At 37.9% G+C, this 25,055-nt stretch overlaps 2 protein-coding genes and 1 non-coding gene across 4 annotated transcripts; 1 reads left to right on the top strand and 2 right to left on the bottom strand.

Annotated features, from left to right (window-relative positions):
* Positions 1–7,269: 7,269 nt before the first annotated feature.
* Positions 7,270–7,429, bottom strand: LOC119048099 (small Cajal body-specific RNA 1). The gene has a single exon (XR_005082262.2). It is a non-coding gene; the product is annotated as a small Cajal body-specific RNA 1 (non-coding RNA).
* A 2,009-nt stretch (positions 7,430–9,438) lies between these two features.
* CUNH11orf71 (chromosome unknown C11orf71 homolog) lies at positions 9,439–13,490 on the bottom strand. The gene has a single exon (XM_053670435.1). The coding sequence runs from the start codon at positions 13,324–13,326 to the stop codon at positions 12,979–12,981; it is 348 nt and encodes a 115-aa protein (XP_053526410.1). The 5' UTR covers positions 13,327–13,490; the 3' UTR covers positions 9,439–12,978.
* Positions 13,491–13,506: 16 nt separating this feature from the next.
* On the top strand, positions 13,507–24,602 carry RBM7 (RNA binding motif protein 7). 2 transcript variants are annotated; one of them, XM_037143641.2, is made up of 5 exons: positions 13,507–13,749; positions 14,751–14,913; positions 15,520–15,607; positions 18,173–18,263; positions 23,084–24,602. In XM_037143641.2, the coding sequence occupies exons 1-5, from the start codon at positions 13,654–13,656 to the stop codon at positions 23,444–23,446; spliced, it is 801 nt and encodes a 266-aa protein (XP_036999536.1). In that variant the 5' UTR covers positions 13,507–13,653; the 3' UTR covers positions 23,447–24,602. The 2 variants fall into 2 exon arrangements, with proteins under 2 accessions (XP_036999536.1, XP_036999537.1); XM_037143642.2 differs by lacking the exon at positions 14,751–14,913 and having other exon boundaries at positions 13,660–13,749.
* The last annotated feature ends 453 nt before the right edge of the window (positions 24,603–25,055 follow it).

Below are 25,055 nucleotides of genomic sequence, written 5' to 3'. Positions count from 1 at the left end.
TTTGCTTCAGGTGCTTCTCTGCTGGTCTTGCTTTTTTTTTCCTGTTTCACAGTCTCCTGTCTGGTCTTCCTGTTTGTCCTTCCGCAGTGTAAGTGACAGATTTCTTCTTAGTAGCTGCAGCAATGTGAAGCGGCTACTGGCAAAAAAACAAAACCCAAACAAGCAAAAAAAATGAGCCCGCCCTTTGGGTGCAGCAAGGGACAGACGTGTTTTGATCTGGGCACTTTGGGTGGCTGCTCCCTCCCAAAAAGAGCTGTGAGGACTTTACCTTTGATTCACACACAACGCACCTGCTAACAAGTTTATACCAAACAAGGCAGTCTGACCCATTAGACCAGTTTTGCAAGAAGAAATCTTTTCCTTTCCCTCCAACATTCTATTAGACACACTTATATAGGATTCTGACCTTCTTTAAATTCTCCCCCTGCCTTAGACCTTGATTCTCCTAAAGACCGGCTTCCTTGCCAGCCTACAATCCCTGGACCTTCCTTTGAGGTAAATGCCACTTCCTTTAGAGGGGGAAGGAAGAGCGAAAAGCTTGCTTCTCGTGCATAGTTTCACGTTATTCTATACCAAGATAGAAACCTCTTTGTCAAAGGGCCATGCTAATCAAACAAGCTGCTGCCCTGACTGTAGGTGGGTGTCTTGAAGGCAGAATTCTGGGGAGGAAGAGCCTGAAATGAGCTCTGTAAATTATGTCAACTTGGAGAAGAGAATAGAAGGTGATTATTTATTTATTTATTTTTAATTTAAAAATCTTCCTAAAAACTGTATTTGAGCCTTCCTAAATCAAAGTACAGTTAAATTTTCATTTAGGTCTTTAAAACAACCATGTATTTCCCAACGGTCCAACTTTAATAAAGAAGGCATGTCAAAAGATGGGTCAAGATATGTACAGGACTACTTGTGAAAGATAGGGTATATCTCAGTCCATCAACTATACCTTCAAAATACAATATAATCTTTTGAAAAAGAAAGTTTTAATAAATGATCTGTAGAGCAAAGCCTGAGGTAGTCATTCATATCTTGTGCTTGTGGTAATTCCCTCTCCAACATTTGTTATAAAATAGCCTTTGAATTTGATCACTAGGGCAGGGACTCTGTGTTTGGAGCAGGAACCCTTAAATAACGTCCAGACTTCCTGAAATTACTTGCCACATTTTGCATGCCTATAACTATGTATGTTGTGTTTTTCATTCCACCCCCTTGGGTAGGGAGTCAGTCTCCTTCAACAGCTTCTCAAAAAGATTCTTTATTCCAGAAAAGTGTGAAAGCCTCTGGTTTAGATATTGTGCAGTGCCCAGAGAGAACCCATTTTTAAAATGTCTTATTACCTACCACATCTAGGCCAAGCCATCAACCCCACCATCTTCCTACTACAAGGCCCCAGGAAATGATAACTGAGAGTCTAATTGAATTTCTGCTCTCTTTTATCACGGAAGGTAAAGTTCACCAAACCTCCCCTACCCAAAAGCTAATCCCCATCCCTCAGAAAGACCTCTCTCTCAGGTGCCATCAAAGCAAGACGATAGGTGTCAACTAGAAGCCTTGTGTTCATTAACACACACTGAGCTGGAGTTCATTAGTTCTGTTTCCAGTACTTTTCTGAGATTAAATACTTTGTGTAATTTGATACTTAGTACAACTCCTTGAGGTGGCTGTTTTTATCACCATTTACAAAGAAAGCAACTAAGTCTCAAAATGGTTGTCAACTTGCCCAGATTTACACATCTGTTTATTTCAAAAGGAAATGGTTGAAGATTATTTCAATTGAAGAGTAATATAAAGAGATTGCATTCTTAAGAGATGGTTGATAAATAGCTGAAAAATGGGTTGCAATGACACAAAATACAGACAATGTCAACTGGGTTTGGTATTGACTGTAGGGGCAGAGAGGGGTGTCAAAGATGACTGTCAGGTTTCTGATATGAGCAACTGGGCAGAGGTGGTAACCAGCATCCGAGATGGCCCCAGTGACCCTTGTCTCCTGGTATTTATGTGTGGGCTGTGTGAACAAACAGAATACTGACAAAGTATTTATCTTCTGAGGCTGAGTCATGAAAGATGTTACAGCTGCAGATTTGCTCTCTTTTGGATTACCCACGCTGGGGGAAGCCAGCCACTAGGTTGTAAGGACCCTCAAGCAACTCTAATTAATCTTATGGAACAGCTCAAATGTGGAGAAACTGAGGTGTCCTACCAGCTTGCCAGCCGTGTGAGTCAGCCCTCTTGGGAGGAGATCTTCTGTCCTCATTCAAGCCCTCAGGTGACTGCAGCCCCGGCCATCTTCTTGACTGCTTACTCCTGGGAGATTTTGAACCAGCTAAACTAATCCCAAATTCCTAGCCCACAGGAATTGTGAGACAACAAATGTTTATTGTGGCTTTAAGATTTTTTGGCAATTCGTTTCACAGCAATAGGTAACTAATTCCACGTTACTGCCAGGTTTGGGTTTTTTTAAGGAGGGGTGATGACTTTGGTTTGGGCATGTTTAGTTTAGTGAAGATGTTGAGTAAACAATTATACATAAATGTCTGAAGCTCAGGATAAAACTGGACAAGGAATTTAAATTTGGGAATTTTAGCATATGGATGGTATTTAAAACAAAGAGAGAGTGTCAAGGTACAGAAGTGAACAACAAGAGAGACTCCTGGGAGGAAATGGTAGCTGAGCTCAATGTTACATGACCAGGGGTTAGCCTAGAAAAAGGACCTGGGAATGTGAACTGGAGTGGGGGAAGGGTAAATTCCAGGGCCTTCAGGAAGTTAAGGTGCGGGGAGGGAGAGCCATTGAAGGCTATTGCATTTCTGTCTCCTTACTGAACTGATAAAGTGCTCAGTTAGTACATGTTCCCTTTCCAAAGGCCATCACTAGTATGGTGTTAAAGAATAAATTAAATTGTAACATAAATATAAACAAAATATTTGTGGTTAATAAAAAACACACATGTAACAAGAGTCTGTTTTGCAGATGAGAAAATTAAAATTAGCAATAATTGGCATGCATCCTGGCTCATGGGGTCTGAGGCGTTGTGGATAAGAGACAAATTCACATGGACTACCGAGTCCTGTGGAGGAAAAGGGATGGCACGGCCACTCTCTCAAGGGGAGAGCTTCTTGACCCTTGCCTTGAGAAGCTTTTTATTGGGTTCAATTCACACAGGAATACAGGGTGTATATGTAAAGCTCATCAGTCATCGACAGGCAGAAATGATTAAACAACAGATAACATTCAAAGAACTCTGAGGGCTTATTCTGAGTCAGGATTGGATAGTTAAAGGGCCATAAAACTTTGGGGAACAAGCTCACTTCCTGCTTGGACACTTATCATATAAATTGAGGGTATTAGCAAAATAGGTTTCAAAGGATTTTATGCACTCTTTCTCAGGCCTGATGGCCCTAGAGAGAGAACCTGCCCTTTCCAGCACAGGGTGGCACCCGCCTCCTGCATTGTTTCAGACTTAGGTCGAGCATCAGAAGTAAGGCAGCCAAGAGATTAGGAGGCTTCTCACAGACAGAATGAGGACTCCAGCTATTTCTAAGCTGAGGGGCAAGGGTTCATTACCCCCTTTTTCTATAGCCCCCCAAGTCCTTCCCTGGGGGGTCTTCCATGATCATGCCTGTCTTAGGTCATCCCTCCCTTGAAAAATCTTACCCATCATTGGGTAATTGATCAAGCATTGGGGGCCAGGCAGGGTGAAGTAAAAGGAACAGAGGCAGCACCCCTGCCTGGGAGATAAGCCTTGTCTCCTTAGTGGCATATGGTCTGAAGGTGGTTCACTCAGCCTTAGCCATGGCGGGGGGTTGGGGGGCGGGCAGTTACAGCTTCTGAAATTAGGCAGGTCAGTTCCTGACAAATAACAAAGGAGTTGGTAATGTATTCTGCACTTCCTCAGGCCTTCTTTCATAAGCCGAGTGGTTTGAGAAATAGTCTACCCAGTGACTCTCTTGTGTCCTGGTTGCTACATTGTACCTATATTATAAATAAAGCTTTGATATTTACGTATGGAATGACACATAAAAAGTGCCAGAGAAAATACCTGAAAGATTTCAGATATTAGTTAGATTGTAAGAATCAATTAAGTACAGAGGTAGTAATCAGAAGAAACGTGTGTGCATATTTACAGGTACTCGCTGCTAGTAGGTTAGCCCAGATGGCAAGGGTCTATGTGCACAATCCCTGTGTTCGGTAGGAAAGAGGAATATGTTTTCTTCTCTGGCCATAGACATGTGTGCGGTAAAAGGATTAATTCAGCTACCTAACTTTTGAAATTTAATGGATGTATTTTTGGAAGAGCATTAGAAGTGACTGGTCTTGGTTCAAAAATGCCACGTTTCCTTAACCTGGACTATGTTCTCAAAAATTCAAGATGCATTTAGCAAAGCAAGGAAAAATAAAATTCAGGCTGCTAGTTTGGCAGCTGGTGTGGATACAGTACTTTGCTCTGTTTACTCTGTCAGGAAGCCAGTTCCATTTGATTAAATTCTGAAATTAGAATGCATGCACTCTGGAAGATACCAAGCAGCTTCATGCTTTTACCCGTATGGAAAATGTGATTAAGGAAATGAACTCAATGACTGTAGCATCAGAAGAGATCAATGCAACAGCTGTATTCAACTAGGCTCAACGGGCTAGACCTTTACTTTATTAAAATGGATGGCTTTAGCATAGAAACTGTGTCCACATTACAGAACTGCCATATTGCTCCGAACTCAGGCCGAGAAGGAGCCAAGTGAATGCTGCCATCAAATACCATGGCAGCAGTGCAAATGCAGATCCACTCTCACACCACAAAGCTAAATTTGGCCAAAAGGAGAGATAATTAAAGAATTTATATGCACAGCCTTCCCATATCAACATACTGGGTTATTTTCAAAATTGCTTGCATGTCCCAATTTGGCAAGTTTTACAGAATTCCCCCACAACAATCTTGAAATTCTCTTGTGGGGTGGCAACATCTTTTGCTTTGCCAGAAGTGAAGCAGGCCATGAATAATTTATATGTGAAATATTGTCAGAGTCCATACATAACCCAGGCCAAAAAAAAAAAACAAAAACAAAACACATCTCATCTCATCTCATTTACCCAGTTAGTAGAAGGATTTTCTAGAATACGATTGTATTGGAAAATACTTAAATTGGCACTTGTGATTGTCAAGTCTTTACTTTGGCCATATCTATGCTATTAAATTGAAAAACTGAAGTGGAATTAAGGCATCATTATTGCACCTGCAAAGCACGTATGAGAAGAGAATGGGATCTAAGAGATGCTGAACCAGGGGAGTCTAGATAAGACCTCCAGGAAGAGCAGAATATCGATGTGGACACCACGTTCCAGGATTTACTTTTCGGGCCTCATACATCATGGAGCTCTTTGTAAGGGCCTCCAAATGTGATCAGATTCCCTGGGACTGTTTCCTGCTAACCAAACTCACAAGAAGCTCATACATAAAGCAGAATGCCAATAATCATGGGACTTGGAATGCTCAAGAGTGCTGGTGAGTACGCTCTCTTCCCTAAAACATGCTAGATAAATGTTTGCTTCATCAGCTTGGAGCCAGAGCAAGGCAGATCTTGCTTGTCAGTTTTATCTGGTGACCTACAGATTAGATGTTGGTGTTCTTACACTGGATACATTTTTCTTTCAACAGGAGGAAACTTGGCCAATTCTCTTTTCCTTTTTCTTGGCAAATTTTTACCTATTGGATAACTTTTAGAACTGCCACGTAGGCTATCCTTTCTGATAATGCAATCTTTGATAGGGTTTAAGTCAAATGATTCAACAGAGCTAATACATTTGTTATTTTCCAGGGGTGTCCAACCTTTAGGTGTCTCTGGGCCACAGTGGAATAAGAGTTGTCTTGCATCACACATTAAATATATTGTGACATGTAATCACACACCAAAAAAATCTCATGTTTTAAGTAAATTTACGGTTTTGTGTTGGGCCGCATTTCTAGCCACCCCGAGCTGCATGTGGTCCATGGGTACTACAATACCTAATACCTGGCTACCACCCCTGTATATATCATCCATGAGTACAGTTATGCTTAATGATGTTTCGGTTAACGACAGACTGTATGTATGAGGGTGGTCCTATAAGATTATAAGGGAGCAGAAAAATTCCTATAACCCAGTGACATTGTAGCCGCCCTAACATCATAGCACAATGCACTACTGGTCATGCTGCTGGAAACAGGCCTACTGCACTGCCAGTCGTATGAAAGCACAGCACATGCAATTATGTGCCATATGTAACACTTGATGCTGATAGTAAACTGTTATTGATTTATGTATTCATGATACACTTTTATCGTTTTAGAGTTTATTTTTTCTACTTAAAAAATGTTTGCTATGGAATAGCTGTGATAGGGCAGCAGTCTCATGCATCTTGTATTTGTTCTTAATGGTATCATTTTCTCTCACCTTTGATTAAATCTCGTGTTACTTTGTACAGTAACATGCTGAACAGGCTCGTAGCCTTCGGCAACAATAGGCTATACCGTACAGCCCAGGTGTGTAGTAGTCTATGCTGCTAGGTCTTTGTGAAGAGACTCTATGACTGTGATGTTCCCACGACAATGAAATCACCTAACAATGACTTTCTCAGAATGTATCCTTGTTAAGCAGTACATAACTGTATTTTAATCTTTACTATAACAAAACAAGAACTGATTGATTTAAGTAGTGAAAAACATCAGCATAACCTAATAGAAATTAGTATGATTAAAAAATAGGGAAACAACAATGACCTTATTGAAATATTTTACAGATGATTTGGGTTTTGAAAAAATATAACAAAAATAATTTTGTAAATTCATAAACATATGATCAGCACACAGTACAAATCACACAAAATGTTACCACTCAGATATACATTTTGGCAATACTTCTAGTCTTTTCTATATTTATTTTGTTCATATAGATTAGCGCATATATTATTTCATATCAATTTTTGCTAATTTATATAACATAAACGTCATTATAACACAATATAACACAAATCCCTTATTAATAAAACTTCACATTTAAATGGCTAAGTGGAATGACATCTTAAATCAGGGGTTACAAGCACAAAAGGCTTCAGGGGCCAGACAGGTAAGTAAAATATGTGAAATGGGTGGATATAAGACACGAGAGGGGTGGTAACTGAAAATGCATATTCTACTAAAAGGTATATATTGGGAAAATCAAATAGAAAAAATAAGTGAGCCTTCAAACAATCTGTGCAGCGTAGTGCCATTTATATTGTTCTATTTTTACTTTTTTCAGCTGTATCACTGAGTTACAACTCCGTGTGTCTTTACGCAAAGGGGTAAAAGACTCATGGTCTTTGTTGTAATATTGTACTCCTTAAACCTAGCTAGCACACTGTTTAAATTGCTTTACAACAGGTAAAACAATTCCATGTTACACTTAGAAATGCACTTGGGATATACACGTAATCAAAGTAGCGCTTAAAAAATAAAGCAAGAAATGCAAAACACCAAATTCAGGAGTGATTAATTGTATTAGGTGAAAAGTGTGGTAAACAGAAAGGATTTTAAGAGTGAGACAGTGTTTTAAGTTGGATGGTAAGCACACAGGTATTGGTTGCACTTTACACTGTTTTGTGTGCATTATTGTATAAGTTAAAAAAAAAAAACAACCCACAATCTAAGAGCCACTCTAGGTTTGGCCACCAGCTGCCAGCAGTACAGCATAGTCTCCAAGTGTACAGGTGCTGAGGCCAGACTGCCTGATCAAATCTGAATCCCCACTCCACCACTAAATAGTTTTGTAGACTTTGGTAGTTACTAAAAGTCTCTCTAAACTAAGGCATGCAGATCAAATCCAGCTGTTTGTCAATTTTTTGTACAGCCCTCCATCTAAGAATGGTTTGTACATTTTTAAGAGGTTGGAAGAACTGTCCTCAACCCTGTTATCACACTAAATGCCTTTGGAAATTAACTTTTGCTGCAGGCTTGATAATGTTTCTCAATGAATTAAACCTAAAGCTATAAGGAAAAACAGTGCTTACACATCAAACTTATACTGTGGTAAAGTCATTTCAATAACTAACATTGTTTGAATCGTAAGTGCTTTCAAGCTGCTTTATACACGCATTCTGTGCTGTTAAGTAACTTAAGTAAGATCTCCATACCTACATAAATTTGCAGTACATACATTTTCTGAATTCAAACTATGGTTCTAACAGCATCTTTTCAGACCTGGATGTAGGTAAAAAGAAAATTTCCGTATTTCAAAAATCCATTTAACTATGCAATTGTATAGCTTCCATCTAAACTTCAATTGGAAGCAATTAATCTGTAACATAACCACATGCTAAAAGGCAAATATTGGGAATAATAGAATTCCCAATACTTGGCAAATGCTTTCCAATGAATATGCTCAATTAAAACCATATGCTCATGGACGGGTATGTTGGGAACTGCTCTGCCTAGTTTCAGGAATTATAACTACTCCCCATGGTAAGGATGAGTGAGCAACCTCCGGATTGCAAGCCACAAAGGAAATACAACTTGTCTCTGGTAACAAACGCTGCCTCAGCTTCCTCCCCCGACCCCAAAAGCATGGTTGATGTTGATGACGGGTAAGACTCCTCACAGTGAAGAGCAACCTAAGCCAGACTCGATCACTTGGGAGGCCATCATGGAAGGACTTGAGGGGGCTGCGACAAAGAGGGAGAAATGGACCCTTGCCCCATCCCCCACCCCCACTGGGTATGTGACGTAGTCCGAGTCCCCATGTCCTCTGGGAGAAGCACTTACTGGCTCTAATCCACTTAAGCCTGAAAACCTGATGGGGAGGGTTGCAGCTCCTTGCCTTGCTAGAGTGGTATCTGGGGTAAATCTGGCATAAGAAAGAATTCCTTAAAAAAACTGTGAAACCTGCTTTGCTAAGAGTGCTTTCATTCATACCTTAAGGGTCCAAGCAGGAAACCCTAAAGTTTCTGCAAAACCCCTTTTCTGACAGATTCTGACTCAGACTAAGCCCTTAGATTTCTTTGAATGTTATCTACTGTTTGATCCTTGCTGCCCTGTATTCCTGTGTATTATAACCCAATAAAACCTCTGGAGGAAGGGGCTCCTGGCCTTTTTCCTCTGAGAAACTGGCCACCTCTCCTCCCCAAGCAGATTATGTCCTGATAGTGTTTACTTTCATCCATGGATGGGGGGACTTGAGGGCAAAATTGCCCCCACATCGGTATCAGCATTTGGCAACACCTATGACAAAAAAATTCAGGTACTTTTAAAGATAAAACACATTAAATCTCATTAAAAATCACATGATCTGAGCCAGATCTTTGAGCATGAGCCATAGGTGACTCCAGGCATGGCATCATCTCCTTAATAAATTCTTTCTTGGCTGAAAAAAAAATTAACAGATGAGTATTTGTTGTTGATTTTTTTAAAAGATTTTATTTATTTATTTTTAGAGAGAGGGGTAAGGGAAGGACAAAGGGAGAGAAACATCTATCGGTTGTCTTTTGCATGCACCCCATCCAGGAACAGGCCCACAACCCAGACAGGTGCCCTGACCCACAGTCCAACCAGCGACCTTCCACTTTGCAGGACAATGCCCAATGGAGTCACACCAGTCAGTGCTGCTATTGATTTTGATAATAGCAAACACTAACTATAAATATTTTTTAAAATGTTATTCTCCCCCCAAAAGAACTCTACCTTCTCTTTAAGAGTATTAACATTACATAAAAGATTGTATTGATTATTGTATTTTGAAATTCATCAGCACAAATTTTGTGGAAATTTTTCTCTTAAGTACCTATATATAAGTACCAATACAATAGCCTGTCAATTTTTCCTTTTGGCCTATGTGGAAGCAAAAAAGGGGTTCTGTGGCAAGTAATCTTGCAGGGCTGATCTGATCAGAAATTCCTCCCTGGCCAGTTCATAGTAGGTAGTCACACCCCAGCCATATAACTTGTAGTAAAAGGTTTATCTTTGCCTTAAGCAAACTCTGTACATTATTTATATGCACCTAAGTCAGTCGGTGATTTTCAATTAGTGTGTTGCAATAATTTTTAAAACATGCGATACCTAACTATTTAGTCAGTGGCACTAAATTCTGCCGTGCTATATACAAATCCATTTCTAGTAACTCAAGTGAGGAGCAAGTGGAGCTTTTTAAGTAGGCAGCATTTCTAATGATTTCTTTAGAACTCAGATTCCTCAGGAAGACAGGTAGTATACAAAAATTTTTAATTTATGGACAAATAAATTGGTGAAACCTTGGTTAAAATCCAAATGAAAGGTTTCTTTTTTTAAAGGTATTACCAGAACTTTTAACATGTTATTATAAATCATGACTCCCTCAGAAGGTGATAAAACATACATCATTTTCAAATTTATTGACCTCTGGACATTTTTTCCAAAGGAGTAGCTTGCATATCTAGTGGAGATTCTGTGGACTATGCTATGGGAATCACTGGAGTAGAATTTATATGATCAAAAATATTAGCCTGTAAGCTATATACAGACACAGTATAGAGAGACAAAGGCAAACAAAACAGGCTAAATACAGCGCAGGTAATGCAACTTATTACAAAAACATAATAAATACATTGTGAAGATAAAATGGCAGCATTTTTGCAGGTGATGGATGTAGGCAGTGAGCACACGTAATGGGTGGTATGGAGTAACAGGTATTCAAATTTATTTGGGTGGCTGGGAAAATGAGAATACTTGTCATGGGAACTGGAAAGACAAAATCTGCATATCAGTGGGATCTGCATAGATTTACCTTGAAGGAATGAAAGACCTAATACATTTTGTTTGCCAGGCAGTTGAATCTTTGGCCATGAGAGGTCTATTTCCTCTTCCCTCCTGTAGGATTTTCTTTCCTTCCTCCTTTCCTTTCTTCCTTAGAATTAGGATTATCATCAAATCTGGCTACTGAGGGAAAACAGTCTCACTGGCCTCCTATTTTTCTATATCCCAAATGTGCATTCTAAATTTTAAAAAGTTTCAGTGCTGATGAGTAGAGGAAGTAATATTCTAATAGGACTCCAGTTCAACACATGCTGGGCAGTTGCTTGGTGTGATGTAATAAATAAGGGGCAAAACCCCCCCAAACAGGAAGTTATAATGGTTTTTAAAAATGTACAGAAATATAAATTTTTGGACTTTTAAGAAAATTCATGTTTTAAAATGACATTATATTATACTTAACCACTACACTTAACCATGGATTATCATAATGACCGGCATAAGACATCCATAATAGATTATAAACTAACATCTTTTTAGATATCTAGAACAGTATATCCTTGGGAGAATTGAGAAAATTTTGGGTCACATGGTTCAAAGGAGAAACTCAAGTTGAAAGGCTGCAAGTTTCTATCCTTTACTAGCTGAATGACCTTGGACAGAGCTTCATCTCTTTGTGCCCTGTTTTCTCAGCTAAAGAAATTAAAGTATAATACATTTCTTGTGAGCTGTTGTGAAAAATGACATGTATATAGCACAACCTTATCTATCTTGTTCACTTTATTCTAAGTGCCTAGCATGGGAAGTAGGAGGCACAGAATAAATTCTCAATGAATATCTGAATAAACACTGAATAAAAGCCCTTAGCACATTGCCTTGCAAATAACATTCAGTAAAAAGTAGCTATCCTTATTCTTTCAAACATTTTTCTATGACCTGGTTTTCAGGCCTCTCACAACATTCTCCTTACCAGGTAGTTCTAACAATCCAGTTCTGTGTGCTCTGTGGTAATTTGGCTGCTTGAACATAATGGACAGACAAGAAGAGTTGGCCCTTACAAAACCAACTTTCTCCCAATACCACTCTTGAGGAATGCATAGTTAGAACAGAACAAAAATATTAGCCAATAACCCAGCTAAGAGAACATGATAGCAACGTATTATGGAAGCCATTGCAACCAGTGCTTATTATCACTGCAGCTAATGAACATTCTAGTGTGGAGATTACCTACTGATTTATTAGTCTCTCCAAGAGTATACTCCTCGATCTCCTTGATGACAAGACTGTGTCAAGCTCATCCACAGTGTGTAATTACCACAGAGATTTTCATATATTGTGGAATGGCTGAATGAATTAACAAATAAGAAAGTCCAAGAAAGATGCTTGAGTACATAGGTGGACAGCTTCCTAATAGGATACTGTAAGACCAATTTCTGTTAATTTTGGGACAACAGATTTGGGTTAAGGAAACTGGGATTGAATGCAAGTAATGACAAATATAAGTAAAAAAATTCATTTGGAGCCTTTGGTAAAGAAAGAAGTGTAAATGGATTTAATAATTTGAAAGAGCAGCAAGGTTTAGGTTTCGCTCTTGGGTTTAGTATGGTTGAGACTGAAGTTTGTAGATATTCATGATAAAACAAGGAGGGAGATGGAAGAGTGTAAAGGTCCAGGTCAAGATAATAGGATTATCGGTCCATAGGGAGGAAAGATAAACCAGAGAGATAATCGAAGCATTTCCTTTTCATCAACAGAAGTAAAAACAAAGGGAGTAATGTGAGGTAGAGAGTAGGGGGTTAAGAAAGCTCAATTACAAGTCTCAAAGTAGATTCTCCTCCTTTGAGACTTGTAATTCAACAGAAGGAAGACTTGTGGACAGCAGAGAAATTTGGAGGCATTGTTAGAATGGAGTGCACTAGGGTGAATAAAAGGACTGTTGACCCAAGGCCAGTGGTCCCAATAGTTTGGCTTTGTGACTAAGAAAAACTATCTACCTCCTTCCGAAACTAATCATTCTGGCCGCTTAAACCATTTGAATTTGACAATAGTAAAAGTTTCATTTGTCCTAGTCTATTTTAACAGGACTTTCACATATTTTTATATTAAAATGAAAATACATCCTTCTAAAAATAAGACTGCGATTGCATCAAGAAAGGATTTGAGAGGTCTTGTTCACAAGCTAATTGAAGGGCTGAGGAGGTGTTCGTTTTAAACGGAAAGCCTGACTGCGATAACACCTCCAAAGGCGGTCAGACACTTCTTAACAGATTCCGTTTAAACACAGGGGTCGGATAAGGCGAAAATCTCGCTCTACCGCTTCGGCTTCGGCTCCGCCCATCAGGGTGTACTTCCTTTACAAAGCGCAGTGAGCTCCAGCTTCCACCAGTACTCTGAAGTCTCTCAATCCGAATGCTTTGCCGTACCACCTGCCGAGGAGTAGGTCTTGGACGAACCGCCTGGGGTCTGGCCAAGAGGCAGCTGTCTCCAGAGACCATCGCCAACGCTACGGCTGAAGGACTAAAGTCGCCGTGGGAAGACCGGTAGGTCACCCTCTTCCTTTGATCGCCAGCACACAGGAACCCAGAATTTAGGGCCATCTTCAAACACTTCCCGCTGGATCTGCCTTAACGTCGCTCGGTTAAGGAAGGCCTTCTGCAGCTCCCCAAGGCAGTTCAGCCCGACGAACACTGAGTACAGAGCAAGCCATATTACGAGCCGCAGGATCTCCGGAAGCAGCCTTGAACTAGCGCTCTCCTCGAGAGCATGCGCACTCTGTCAACGCCGGTCGACGCCGGCCGAGAGCAAGCGTGATTGACGTTTACGTCTGTGACGCCTGGAAGCGCGAGGACGTGAGTTTTCGAGAGTGCGCAGTGGGTGCGTCAGCTGCGACCCTTCGGCCTTTTTCGGGAGGGGGCGACGCTGAGATGGGGGCGGCGGCGGCGGAAGCAGACCGTACTCTTTTTGTGGGCAACTTAGAAACTAAAGTGACAGAGGAGCTCCTTTTCGAGCTTTTCCACCAGGTAAGAGGCTGGGGTGAGCCTTTTCCTTTCGTTTTCCGCTCGCGTACGGCCCAGACCAGCTGCTATCCCCGCTTTTTTTGTGCAAACGTGGTCCTCCGTCCGGGCACCCTTCAGGTGGGCCTGTTGGGCCCTGATGGTCGCGTTTAGGTTTTGGGTGGGTGTCGCCTAATTAAAAGAACCCTAGTCACTCCAGACTTGAGGACTAAAGGTGGTGGAGGGATCCTCAAAAAGACATTCCAGAGGTAAAGATTCAGGGGTCCTGAAGGGGCATAATACACATGTGTTCCTTCTTGAGCAGTTTTTTTCTAAATTAAGTTTTTAATTACAATTGACATACAGTGATATTAGTTCCAGGTGTACACGACAATGAGTAGACATTTATATAGACCAGTGTTTTTTCTATTTCTCCTTTTTTCACCATCTTAGGACAGTTTGTCTCTGGTTGTCTTGACAAGTTACATTTGAATTTCCTTGTCAATATCTCTTTTCCGTGTAAGTTTCTTACAAAATTGCAGCATTAAGATATTTGGAAGGCACATAAATACTCTGTAGAAACATAGCATTGTGGTGCTCCTGCATTTAAACCTGCATTAAAATATATTAAAAGTTCCAAGTATCCTCTTCTCTCCAGTTCCATCATCCAACCACTGGTAAATTTGATTAGTCCATACGGAAGTGAAATATTGGTCCAAGAATACCACTGTTTATAAACATTAATGTCTTTGGAGGGAAAAGATGATGGATGTTGATCATTTTGTTAAAGTCATAAACTGCTGAGAAATGTAAATTCAGTGATTGTGTTTCTAGTTCGTTATGGGCTTCCTTTCCCCCCAAAAGTTAATATTTAGTTATATCTGTAGACTCTATTCTAATGGTGATGAAAATGTGTGTCTATTTGTTAAGAGTTCCTTATTACATTTCTTTTGTTTCTAAACTTTGTAAAATTGGAGTATTTCTCTGAAATTGCCTTATTTAAGTTGTAAACTCTTTTTTATCTATAGGCTGGGCCAGTAATAAAAGTGAAAATTCCAAAAGATAAGGATGGTAAACCAAAGCAGTTTGCATTTGTGAATTTCAAACATGAAGTATCTGTTCCTTATGCAATGAATCTACTTAATGGAATCAAACTTTTTGGAAGGCCTATCAAAATTCAGTTTAGATCAGGTAACTCACTATTCGATCGTGTTATTTGTAGAGAGGAATTATTAGCTCCTTTTTAATTTTTTGTTTTTAATTTTATTCAATTTTAAAGAATCCTTTTTGGATGAAAATACTTTAAGATTTGTGAATAGCAAATAGTATTCTAGAAAATGGGTAACATTGATAAACGGATTTTGAAAGTTGTGATTTTAAAACTGAGTTTAAAATTTCAGTTTGGAGTAGTGAAAGGAACATAAATTTTATTGTTAGAAGGAAGCAAGAATTATTTTCTGAAAATACTTTTCCTGCTTCTTTGTAATTTACTTTTGTAAGTTTTGGTTTTTGATCATGTAAGGGTGAAACTTTGCATGTATCCAGTCTTACAATTTGGTGTGAGGGTCAAATATTATGGCCAGAGGGGATATTTATATAGTAGATATTACCCTATTTGGGACCATTTGTTTTAGATGTATCTGCGATTAAACAGAATTTTCACTCTGGTGAAACTGTAAAGCAGTCTCCCAAAATCTGAGGTATTCTTTTGAGCCCATGTCTAACTTTCTGGAGTGATTTGGGGTTGGGGAAATAATTGTTTTATCAAGAAGCATTTCTCAAATTATTTTATTTTAGGAAGTAGCCATGCCTCACAGGACGTTAGTTTGACATATTCCCAGCATCATGTTGGAAATGCAAGCCCTACCTCCACATCTCCTAGCAGGTAATATTTCTCACCTATTGTTAAAATAATTTATTAGGCATTTTCTTAGATAGTGATCTCAGAACACATAATGAGTGGTTTTCTTTTTAGTTCTTCTACTTATTTGTTTTTCTGCAACATTATGTTGGATTATAATTATGTATTTTAAGAATCTATAGACGTATACATATACATTACATATGGTCCCCTTAAAATAGATATATATAACTATATATTCATTTATATAGACGTACCAACAACCACATATACATTTATATAACTGAAAGAAAAATTTTCAAAACACAACTTATTCTTATTACTTGCAATGTAATCAATTTCCATTTCATTTCATCTTTTAAAACTTAAATCAGTTTGTAACCACTAATTGGTTACTTGCAATTAGTAAGTAGGCTGTTGGACTAAGAGTTTAGAATTCGATTCTAGGTCTGCCTCTACCAGTTGTGCAGTCTTGACTCGTTCTCATTTCTCTGGTCCAGTCCTCCCATTTGTAAGTAAAACAAGTTGAATTAAATGGTCTCTAAAATGCCTTCTAGCTTCCAAGTGTCAGAAAAGATACCATGTTTATTATTTACTTTTTTTTTTTCTTTAGCGAGGCCAACATTTTTTCCCTGGTATATTCATAGAGATATTTATCGGTCATAATGGCCTTCATTCAAGAAAGAGTTAATAAATACCTATCCATGTGTCACGTTCTTTACCAAGCTTTTTGCGTTTATGATTTCGTGTATTCCTCACAACAGTCTTGTGAGGTAGGGATTATTATCTCTTACCTGTATATGAAGAAAATGAGGATTGGAGATAACTTGCTCAAGTTTAAACTTGCTCTTAAATCGCAGGCTAGAATTCAAACCCAGATAGTGCACTCAAGCCCAGCCACTACGATGTGCTGCCTACGGGAGCGTAAAGTCTAGATGATGGCACATATTATATGTATTTTATGACTACTTGTTTGATTCCTTCAGTTAGTTCTCTAAAAAGGAGTAGAAAGTGCTTGGGGAAAGTTGTGACAAGGAGAGACGATGTAAATGAATGAGAACCTGCAAGAGGACAGTGTACCTAGATCATAATGAAAAATGGAGAGTACTAGATGCTGTTTTTAAGTAGATAGATGCTGAATGATCCAGAGTTTTTCTTATAGACTAGAATTTCCATTTTGGGACTTTACCTTAAGAACTGTAGGAAGACATTGAAGTGTTTTCTGTAGGGTAGTAAAAGGAACAGGTTTGTATTTTACGGAGTTTTTTGGTTGAAATGGGAGAATGAATTGGAGGGACAGGGGTAAAAATAGACCAGTTAGGAAGCTATTGGTTGGTAGGAAGGTATTGGTGTTAGTAGCAAGGTGGCAGGGAGTTACTCGGTTGAGGTTGATGGTTTGGATTAGAGTGGTGCCATGAGCTGGAAGAGAAGTAGATGGATATGAAAAGGTAATCAGAAGGTGGAATTCTGGTAAGAGAGCAGTAGTATAAAAAAGGTATCCTCTTAGTGTCCTTTCTTGCCCTCTGAAATTGTGTTTAGATGCTTCTCATTATACGTGGAATTTGAAGCATCTCCATCCACTTTCATAGAACCTTCAAAGGTATTTTAGGTGGAGGAAAAAAGCTTACATACATTCTTCTGCCCCCCATTAGAATTTGTTGGGGGGAAAAATATGCAAGTAAGTATTTTAGTTTTAATCAAAGGCTAGTCATTGTAGGTAAAATTATACTTTTTACTTCCTTAGCATACTCTATCTGATATAAGAAAACTCAAAAAAGGTTTACATTGTAAGTCATAATGTTTTCTAAGTGAGTTTTTCTACAGAGCAAGTTATCTCTTCAGGAGGTAAGGAATGAAGTAAAAATCCTAAAAATTCTATTTAACAGAACTATTAATTTCTTACTCCACAAAACCTCTTCCTTTCTCCTGTCTTGGTATATGTCTACTTAATTGCTCAAGCTAAACATACAGATTTTATTATTTTTTAAATTTCATCTCTTACCCTTATTTATCACGTCTAATCTATGAAATCCTTTCCATTTTAGTTCTCCATCTAGGCTTTTGCACTAGCCCCCGGAGTGACCTTTTTTTTTCTAATAAAGGAGAAGATAATTAATATTTTAGACTTTGCTGGTCTTACGGTTTCTAACTCTTCCTTTGTAGCTCTACATAGATAATATAAAAACAAAAGAGGGTGGTGGTATTCCAGTAAAATTTTGTTTACAAAAAAGGATTTGGCCCACAGGCTCTAGTTTACTCACCCTTGCAGTACTCCTTCCCTCAGCGGGAGTGTTTTTCTTCTAGGTAACCTTGTTACTCAGTTCTTACTGCAAATGTCTATTTAGAAAGACTGTTCCTGAGCAGGCAGTCAGAAATAGAATCCCCATCTTTCTCATTTCTACTTGCTCTTTTTTCTTTCAGTATATCACTTAAGCTATGTGAAGCTCTCTCACTGCCTAAATCCTTACCCCAGTTGCATGAGAGCAGATAACCTTGTTCATTCCTTTGAGAGCTTTGTCTGCTTATGTTTGGTATGTAATAAATTCTTGTAGAATGAAAGATTATATGTTGGGTTTTTTTTTTTTTCAGGTTCGAAAGGATGGTGGATAACATGACTCCTCCTTCACAGATAATTCAGAGATCTTTCTCTTCGCCAGAAAATTTTCAGAGACAAGCAGTGGTAGGTTAATTTTTCAACATACGTTGCTTTAAAAAAATCATACTTAAGAGTATTCAGATAACATTTTTAGTTGAATTTATTGGGTGACATTGCTTAATGAAATTATATAGGTTTCAGGTATACGATTCTATAACACATCATCTGTACACTCGGTTGTGTGTTCACCCCAAGTTAAGTGTCCTTCTATCACCATTTATTCCCCCTACCCTCCTCTGCTTGCCATACCCCCCTTCCCTCTGGTAATCACCATACTCTTGTCGGTGTCTATAAGTTTTTTGGGTTTTTTTCTTTCTTTCATTCTTTCACCTTTATCACCCAGGCCCCCAACCCCTCTGTCAGCTAATCAGTCTGTTCTGTCACTGAGCCTGTTTCTGTTTCGTTAGTTAGTTTATTTTGTTCGTTGAATTCTCATATGAGTGAACCATATGTTACTTGTCTTTCTCTGACTGGCTTATTTGACTTAGCATAATAATCTGCAGGTCCATCCATATTGTCACAAAAGGTAAGGTTTCTTTTTAACAGCTGAGTAGTATTCCATCATGTAAATGTACCATAGCTTTTTCATCCACTCATCTACTGATGGGCACTTAGGCTGCTTCAGAGTCTTGGCTATTATAAGTAATGCTCTGATGAACTTAGGGGTGCATATATTCTTTCAAATTAGTGGTTTGCGTTTCTTTGGATGTATTCCCACAAGTGGAATTGCTGGATCCATAAGGCAGTTGCATTTTTAATTTTTTGAGGTACTGTACTTACTTCTTTCTACGCCAATTTCATTCTCACTAAAACTACATGAGGGGTTTTTTTCTTCACATCTGAGCCAGCACTTTTTTGTTGATTTATTGATGATAGCCATTCTGGCAGGTATATGAGGGGAGACCCCAAAAAACCAGAGGTGTCTTCTGGAGGCCAGGCCCTTTGCAGTAATGGCTTCCCTCGCTAGGTGAGTGTTCTAGGAACCCATCTGTATCCTTGTATAAGCTGGTGGTGTTGTGAGAGGCTGTGTTTAGCTTCAGTGAAATTTTTTTTTAAAGATTTTTTCAATGTATTTGCCCATTTTGTGATAGGTGATTTATGGGTGCCCTTGCCCATACCTTGCTGAGTGCTCAGCAGTTTTTGACCCAAAACAGCATGACCTCTCTGCTCTGCTCACCTGATCTCTTCCCCCAGCAGCACTTTTGTTTCCCCAGATGAAAAAAGTCCTCAGAGGGAAATGTTTTGCTGGTGTGGAAGAGATGAAACAAAAAAAAATGGCCAAAGTGCTAAAAGGCATCAAAATTGACAAGTTAAAAAACTGATTTGAGCTGTGGAAAAAAGTCTTGATGGGTGTATTGCATCAAATGGAGAGTGACTACAGTTTAAACATGTAAGAATAAATACACAATTTTTTATAAGTAAATTCCGGGTTTTTTTGGGTCCACGCACTTAAGGTGGTATTTCATTGTGGTTTTAATTTGCTTTTCTCTGATTAGTCATGTTGAACATCTTTTCACATGTCTATTGCCCATCTGTATGTTCTCTTTGGAGAAGTGTCTGTTGAGGTCCTTTGCCCATTTTTAAATTGGGGGTTTTTGTTTGTTTTGGTATTTTTGGTGTTGAGTAGTATGAGTTCTTTATAAATTTTGGGTGTTAACTACTTATCCAGCGTATCATTGGTAAATAAGTTCTCCCATTCAGTGGGGTATCTTGTCATTTTGTCAGTGGTTTCCTTTGCTGTGCTAAAGCATTTATTTAGTTTTATGTAGTCTCATTTGTTTCTTTTTCTCTTTGTTTCCTTTGCCCGAGGCAATATATCAGAAAAATACTGCTACAATTGTCTGAAATTTTATTGCCTGTATTTTCTTACAAGCTTTTTATGGTTTCTAGTCTAACATTTAAAGTCTTCAACCTGTTCTGAGTTGATTCTTGTGTACGGTGTAAGAATGTGGTCCAGTTTCTTTTTTTTTGCAAGTATCTGTCCGATTTTCCCAACACCAATTATTATTTATCACACACTTATTTTTACCCTGTTGTGTGTTCTTATCTCCTTTATGGAATATTAATTGACCATAGAGACTTGGCTTTATTTCTGGGCTCTCTATGCTCTTCCAGTACCGTGCTGTTTTGATTACTGTGGCCTTATAGTATATTTTCATATCAGGTGGTATGATTCCTCCAACTTCTTAAGATTGTTGTGTCTATTTGGGGTCTTTTACGGTTTCATATGAATTTTTGGGATTTTCTAGTTCTGTGAGGTATGCCATTGGTATCTTGATAGGAATTTCATTCGATCTATAGATAGCTTTGGTTGGACATTTTAATGGTGTTAATTGTTCCTATCCATGAACACGTGGTATATGCTTTCACTTCTTTGTATCTTCAGTTTCTTTTTCTTACAGTTATCTGAGTATGCTGTACAAGTCTTCTATATCCTTACTTAAATTTATGCCAAGGTGTTTTTTTATGCAATTGTAAATGAGTTTGTTTTTTTAAGTTTCCCTTTCTGATAGTTCATTATTGGTGTATAAAAAGCCACTGATTTCTGGATATTTATTTTGTATGCTGCTGCTTTATTGAATTCATTTATCAGGTCTGTTATTTTATTGGTGTAATCTTTAGGGTTCTCTATATCCACTGTCATATCATCTACAAATAATAACATTTTTATTTTTCCTTTCCGATTTGGAGCACTTTTATTTCTTCTCTGATTGCTGTAGCTAGGACTTCCAGTACTATGTTGAAAACATGAGGTGCAAATGGACATCCCTGTCTTGTTTCTGGTCTTAAGGGTAACTTGTTTAATTTTGACTATTGAGTATGATGTTGACTGTGGGTTTGTCATATATGGCCTTTATTGTTTTGAGATATGTTTTCTGCATTCATACTTTGCTGAGAATTTTTATTATAAATGGGTAATAGATTTTATCAAATGTTTTTTCAGCATCTATTGATATGATCATGTTATTTAATCCTTCATTTTGTTTATGCGGTATATCCCATCAACTGATTTGCAGATATTGTAACCTTGTATCACAGAATAAATTCCACTGTTCTGTCAGAGCTGGGGGTGAGTAGCTGAGTATGAAATTTTTGTGCGTTGGCCCTTGAAGAGGGTGCCTATGCCTCCAGCTGACTCCTGCCCCTCCCTGGTAGACGGAATCCCTGATGATTTTCACAGCCAGATGTTTATGTGGGCCTCACTTCCTAGCTCTGGTGCTCTTAGCTGAGGAGCCTGGAGTTGGTTTGAGACCCCACACTTCTCAGGGGAAATCTTTGCAGCTGATATTCCTGCAGAATTTACCAATTCCTTCTGTCTTCCTCTGTACTTCCTTGGTCATAAGACTTTTCCTTCAGCTAGTCTAGAGTTGATTTTACAGGTTGATTGCTCTATATTCTAGTCGCAATTTCAGTTTGGTTTTGGGAGGAGGTGAGTGTAACATCCACCTACTTTGCTCCATGTTTGATTTCTGAGATAATTCTAAATTAATTTCTTAAATTTTAGATAGACTAGGATGATATTTATAGATTGATCACAGTTTAGTTTTCACTGGTGTGAAATGAGACATATTTAAAGATTGTAGATAGAACTTCATCTAACATTTTTACTTTTATTCAACAATTATTGGGGGTGTGTGTGTGTGTTTCAAATACTGGAAATATATTTTTTTGTTCTTGCAACCCTATGCTGAGTGACTTTTTTCTTTTATCATACAATCTCCCTGATATTTCCTGTTAATACTTTAATATATTGGAGTCTTCTAGCTTCTGCCTATTGAAGATTCAGGTTTTTTCTGTAATAATATCACCAAGAGAGTAGGCTTAATGTCTTAGGTATATTTTCTCTTTCATCTTTGTTTTCTCTCAGTTGCCGAGTCCTTTGTTGTTGTTTTCTTTTTTCTTTTTAGCATTCATTTCTATTTATTTTCTTTGCCTGAATCACAATCTTAGCTAGTGGCCCCTAGCCTTTGGAATTTCACAGGTCTGCAAAATATGAGAGTGAAATGAAGTAACGTTCAGAGACTAATATAAGGGGATATCAACTTTTATATACATATCTTTTGTCTCATTTTGCTGTAGGCTATTAAAGAATATCATCATTGACTAATATTCACAAATAGAATATGGGAACTCATCTAGTCAGTTAGTACTTGTCTCCATTTTATCCTCACTATTCCATCTCGCACACCATTTCAGATTTAATATTGTAACTTCTGTTTTGCTTGTCTTCCTGGTGATTTGACTTTTTAGTGTTTGCAAAATAATGTCAGGATTCTCTAGCCTACTTGTTAGGTACTTCCATTGTCTAATTCAAATAAACCTTTCTTGCCTTGCTCTCCATTCACTGTATATGAAATTTAGAACCTGTTTCAGCCAGAATTTACTTGCTATTATTTTATGAACCCACTCATTGTTTTTGTTTGTGCAGTTTTCTCTCCTTGACATACTTCCCTCCTTAAAATGTTTTCCTTAAAATATTCCATTCATAATTTTGATACTCCAATCATATGCCACCTTCATGAAGCTTTTCCTAATGATACTGAGCTCATGGCTCTTCATATGTTCATCACACAGTGATTCATTATAATTTTGTACGACTTCTTCCCTCCTAAGTTAGATTTTGTGGGCAAGTAGTAGTTTTGTACAAGTATCTTGTAGATGTGCATTGGAATGATTGAAGCTGTTGTTTTACTTTTAGTTATGTTTAACTTAGAATTCATGTAGGCAAGAGTGATTCTGCTTTTCTACCATTATTTGTTTGGTTAACTGTGACCAAATAGCCATTGGCTTTGATATCTAGAAATATTTGCGGTTAACATTCTTTCTTTTTTTTCTTTCCTCAGATGAATAGTGTTTTAAGACAGATGTCATATGGCGGGAAATTTGGCTCTCCACATCTTGATCAGTCAGGATTTTCACCATCAGCTCAGACCCATAATCACACTTTTAACCAGTCTTCAAGCTCCCAGTGGCGTCAAGATACACCATCGTCACAGCGTAAAGTCAGACAGGCTTCGCATCCCTATATAGCAGATAGACATTACAGCCGTGAGCAGCGCTACTCTGATCACGGGTCTGACCACCATTACAGAGGAAACAGAGATGATTTCTTCTATGAAGATAGGAATCAAGAGGGCTGGAAACATGACCATGATAACAGAAGGGACGGTAGTAGGCCTGGAAAATGGCACTCATCTCGAAACTAACAAGTGTTCAGAGGACATTGTTTTTATAGGGTCATCCCAGGCCCTTTTGACTAAGCTGGTCTGGGAATGTTTTGTTAAAACTATACAGAGCAGTTTTACAAGTTGCTACATTTCTTTATAAAATTTTTAAAATCTATAGCTACAGTCTAATACAGAAATGAGAAGAATTGTGGTTCCAGTTATTACATTAATAACCTTACACCTCAGGGTTTCATGAAGAGGAAAGGGATTTATGCCACAGAAAGTGCCCCAATTTCTAGTCATTTTCGACAATTGAGGAATGGGTGTATTATATAAATTGGTTGTATTATAGAGCAAATATTTTAATTATCTGTTATGTATTGTATTGCAAGAACCTGCTTATTAGTAAATCACATTCTATGTATATATAGAAAACGCTCAAGTTGATAGTCTAAAATACAATAGTATTTTGTTAATAAAAGAGAAAATGTAATTTCAGTGGTTCATGTTAATAACATTTGATTTGAGAAGGTTTATTGGTAAATTTTGGGGATAAGTCATATTGTTTAACCTCTGAGAGAATGTAAGTTAAGTTCTGTGAAATACTTTTTGAGTTTTATACTAATTGGACATACAAGTGTAAATTTACACATGCTGTTTCATTCTAAAATTTTAGAATTTCCTCATTAAATCATGTTTGACTGAATGACTGCAGTCACTCAGGAAGTTAAATGTCTCTAAATGTATTTTTTTATATAAAAAATACAGTGTTAGTGGAAATTCCCCTTTGCAGGAAGAAAAAAAATGAAAATGTGCAGTGAGAGAAAATGGTAAATTGGTTTACTGAAAGTGTACTTATTCAGGAAAGGATTCACAAAACCTGTAAGTCTTGCCTCTGTCATTTAGACTTTAAAAATTTACAATTTTCAAAGCACCCAGGCTGTGTGTACATGGATACATTTTATTATGGGGATTGTACATGTTTTTTTGTTTGAACATTTGAAAAAGTTTAGTTTTAAACACTTCTAGATGTAAAAAATTTTAAATCTTGTTTAAAAAACTTTTATGTATCAAGATAATATTTCCCTTTAATTATAGAACTTGTTTATAAAAATTTCTTGAAATATTTGGATTCTTTTTAATAACTACAGCATTTGTACTATGTTACTTTTTAATATATTGAAAGCAAAAGGAAGGGTGTGTCTTTCTTTTTTGTTTTTGAAGTCACTAGAGCTACTGAACACAAAAGTTAGCAGCATACTTTTATCCATTGATTGCCTGGTGTGAAGAATGTCAATTCTTTAAAGCATCTTGAAATATGCCTTTTTTACATATTGAACTTAATATTTTAGAGTTGAATTTTCAGTGACACATGGATTATCATGGATTATCATTCCAAGGACTGTGAACTAATCTCCCCGGTCTCTGAGTTTATTTACATTAAAGCTTTCTGTTCTTAAATGCAAGCCATTTTTATGTCTAGGTAAAGGGACCTAACTTCGTCAGAGAGAGTGTTAAGAACAAAAGTTTGTTTTCTTAAGCAGTTTTATAGAAGGATTTGTTTCCAGTGAGCCTGTTATTTACAAGCAATTTGTGTGAAAATCTATTGACATTTATACAGTAGATATCAACCAAGCTTAATACTACT

Source organism: Artibeus jamaicensis, unplaced genomic scaffold (assembly GCF_021234435.1).
Source record: "Artibeus jamaicensis isolate MK-2021 breed Jamaican fruit bat unplaced genomic scaffold, CSHL_Jam_final contig_585, whole genome shotgun sequence".
NCBI classification, from domain to species: Eukaryota; Metazoa; Chordata; class Mammalia; order Chiroptera; family Phyllostomidae; genus Artibeus; species Artibeus jamaicensis.
The sequence above is the reverse complement of the archived record's forward strand: the minus strand, read 5'-3'. Positions and strand labels throughout refer to the sequence as shown.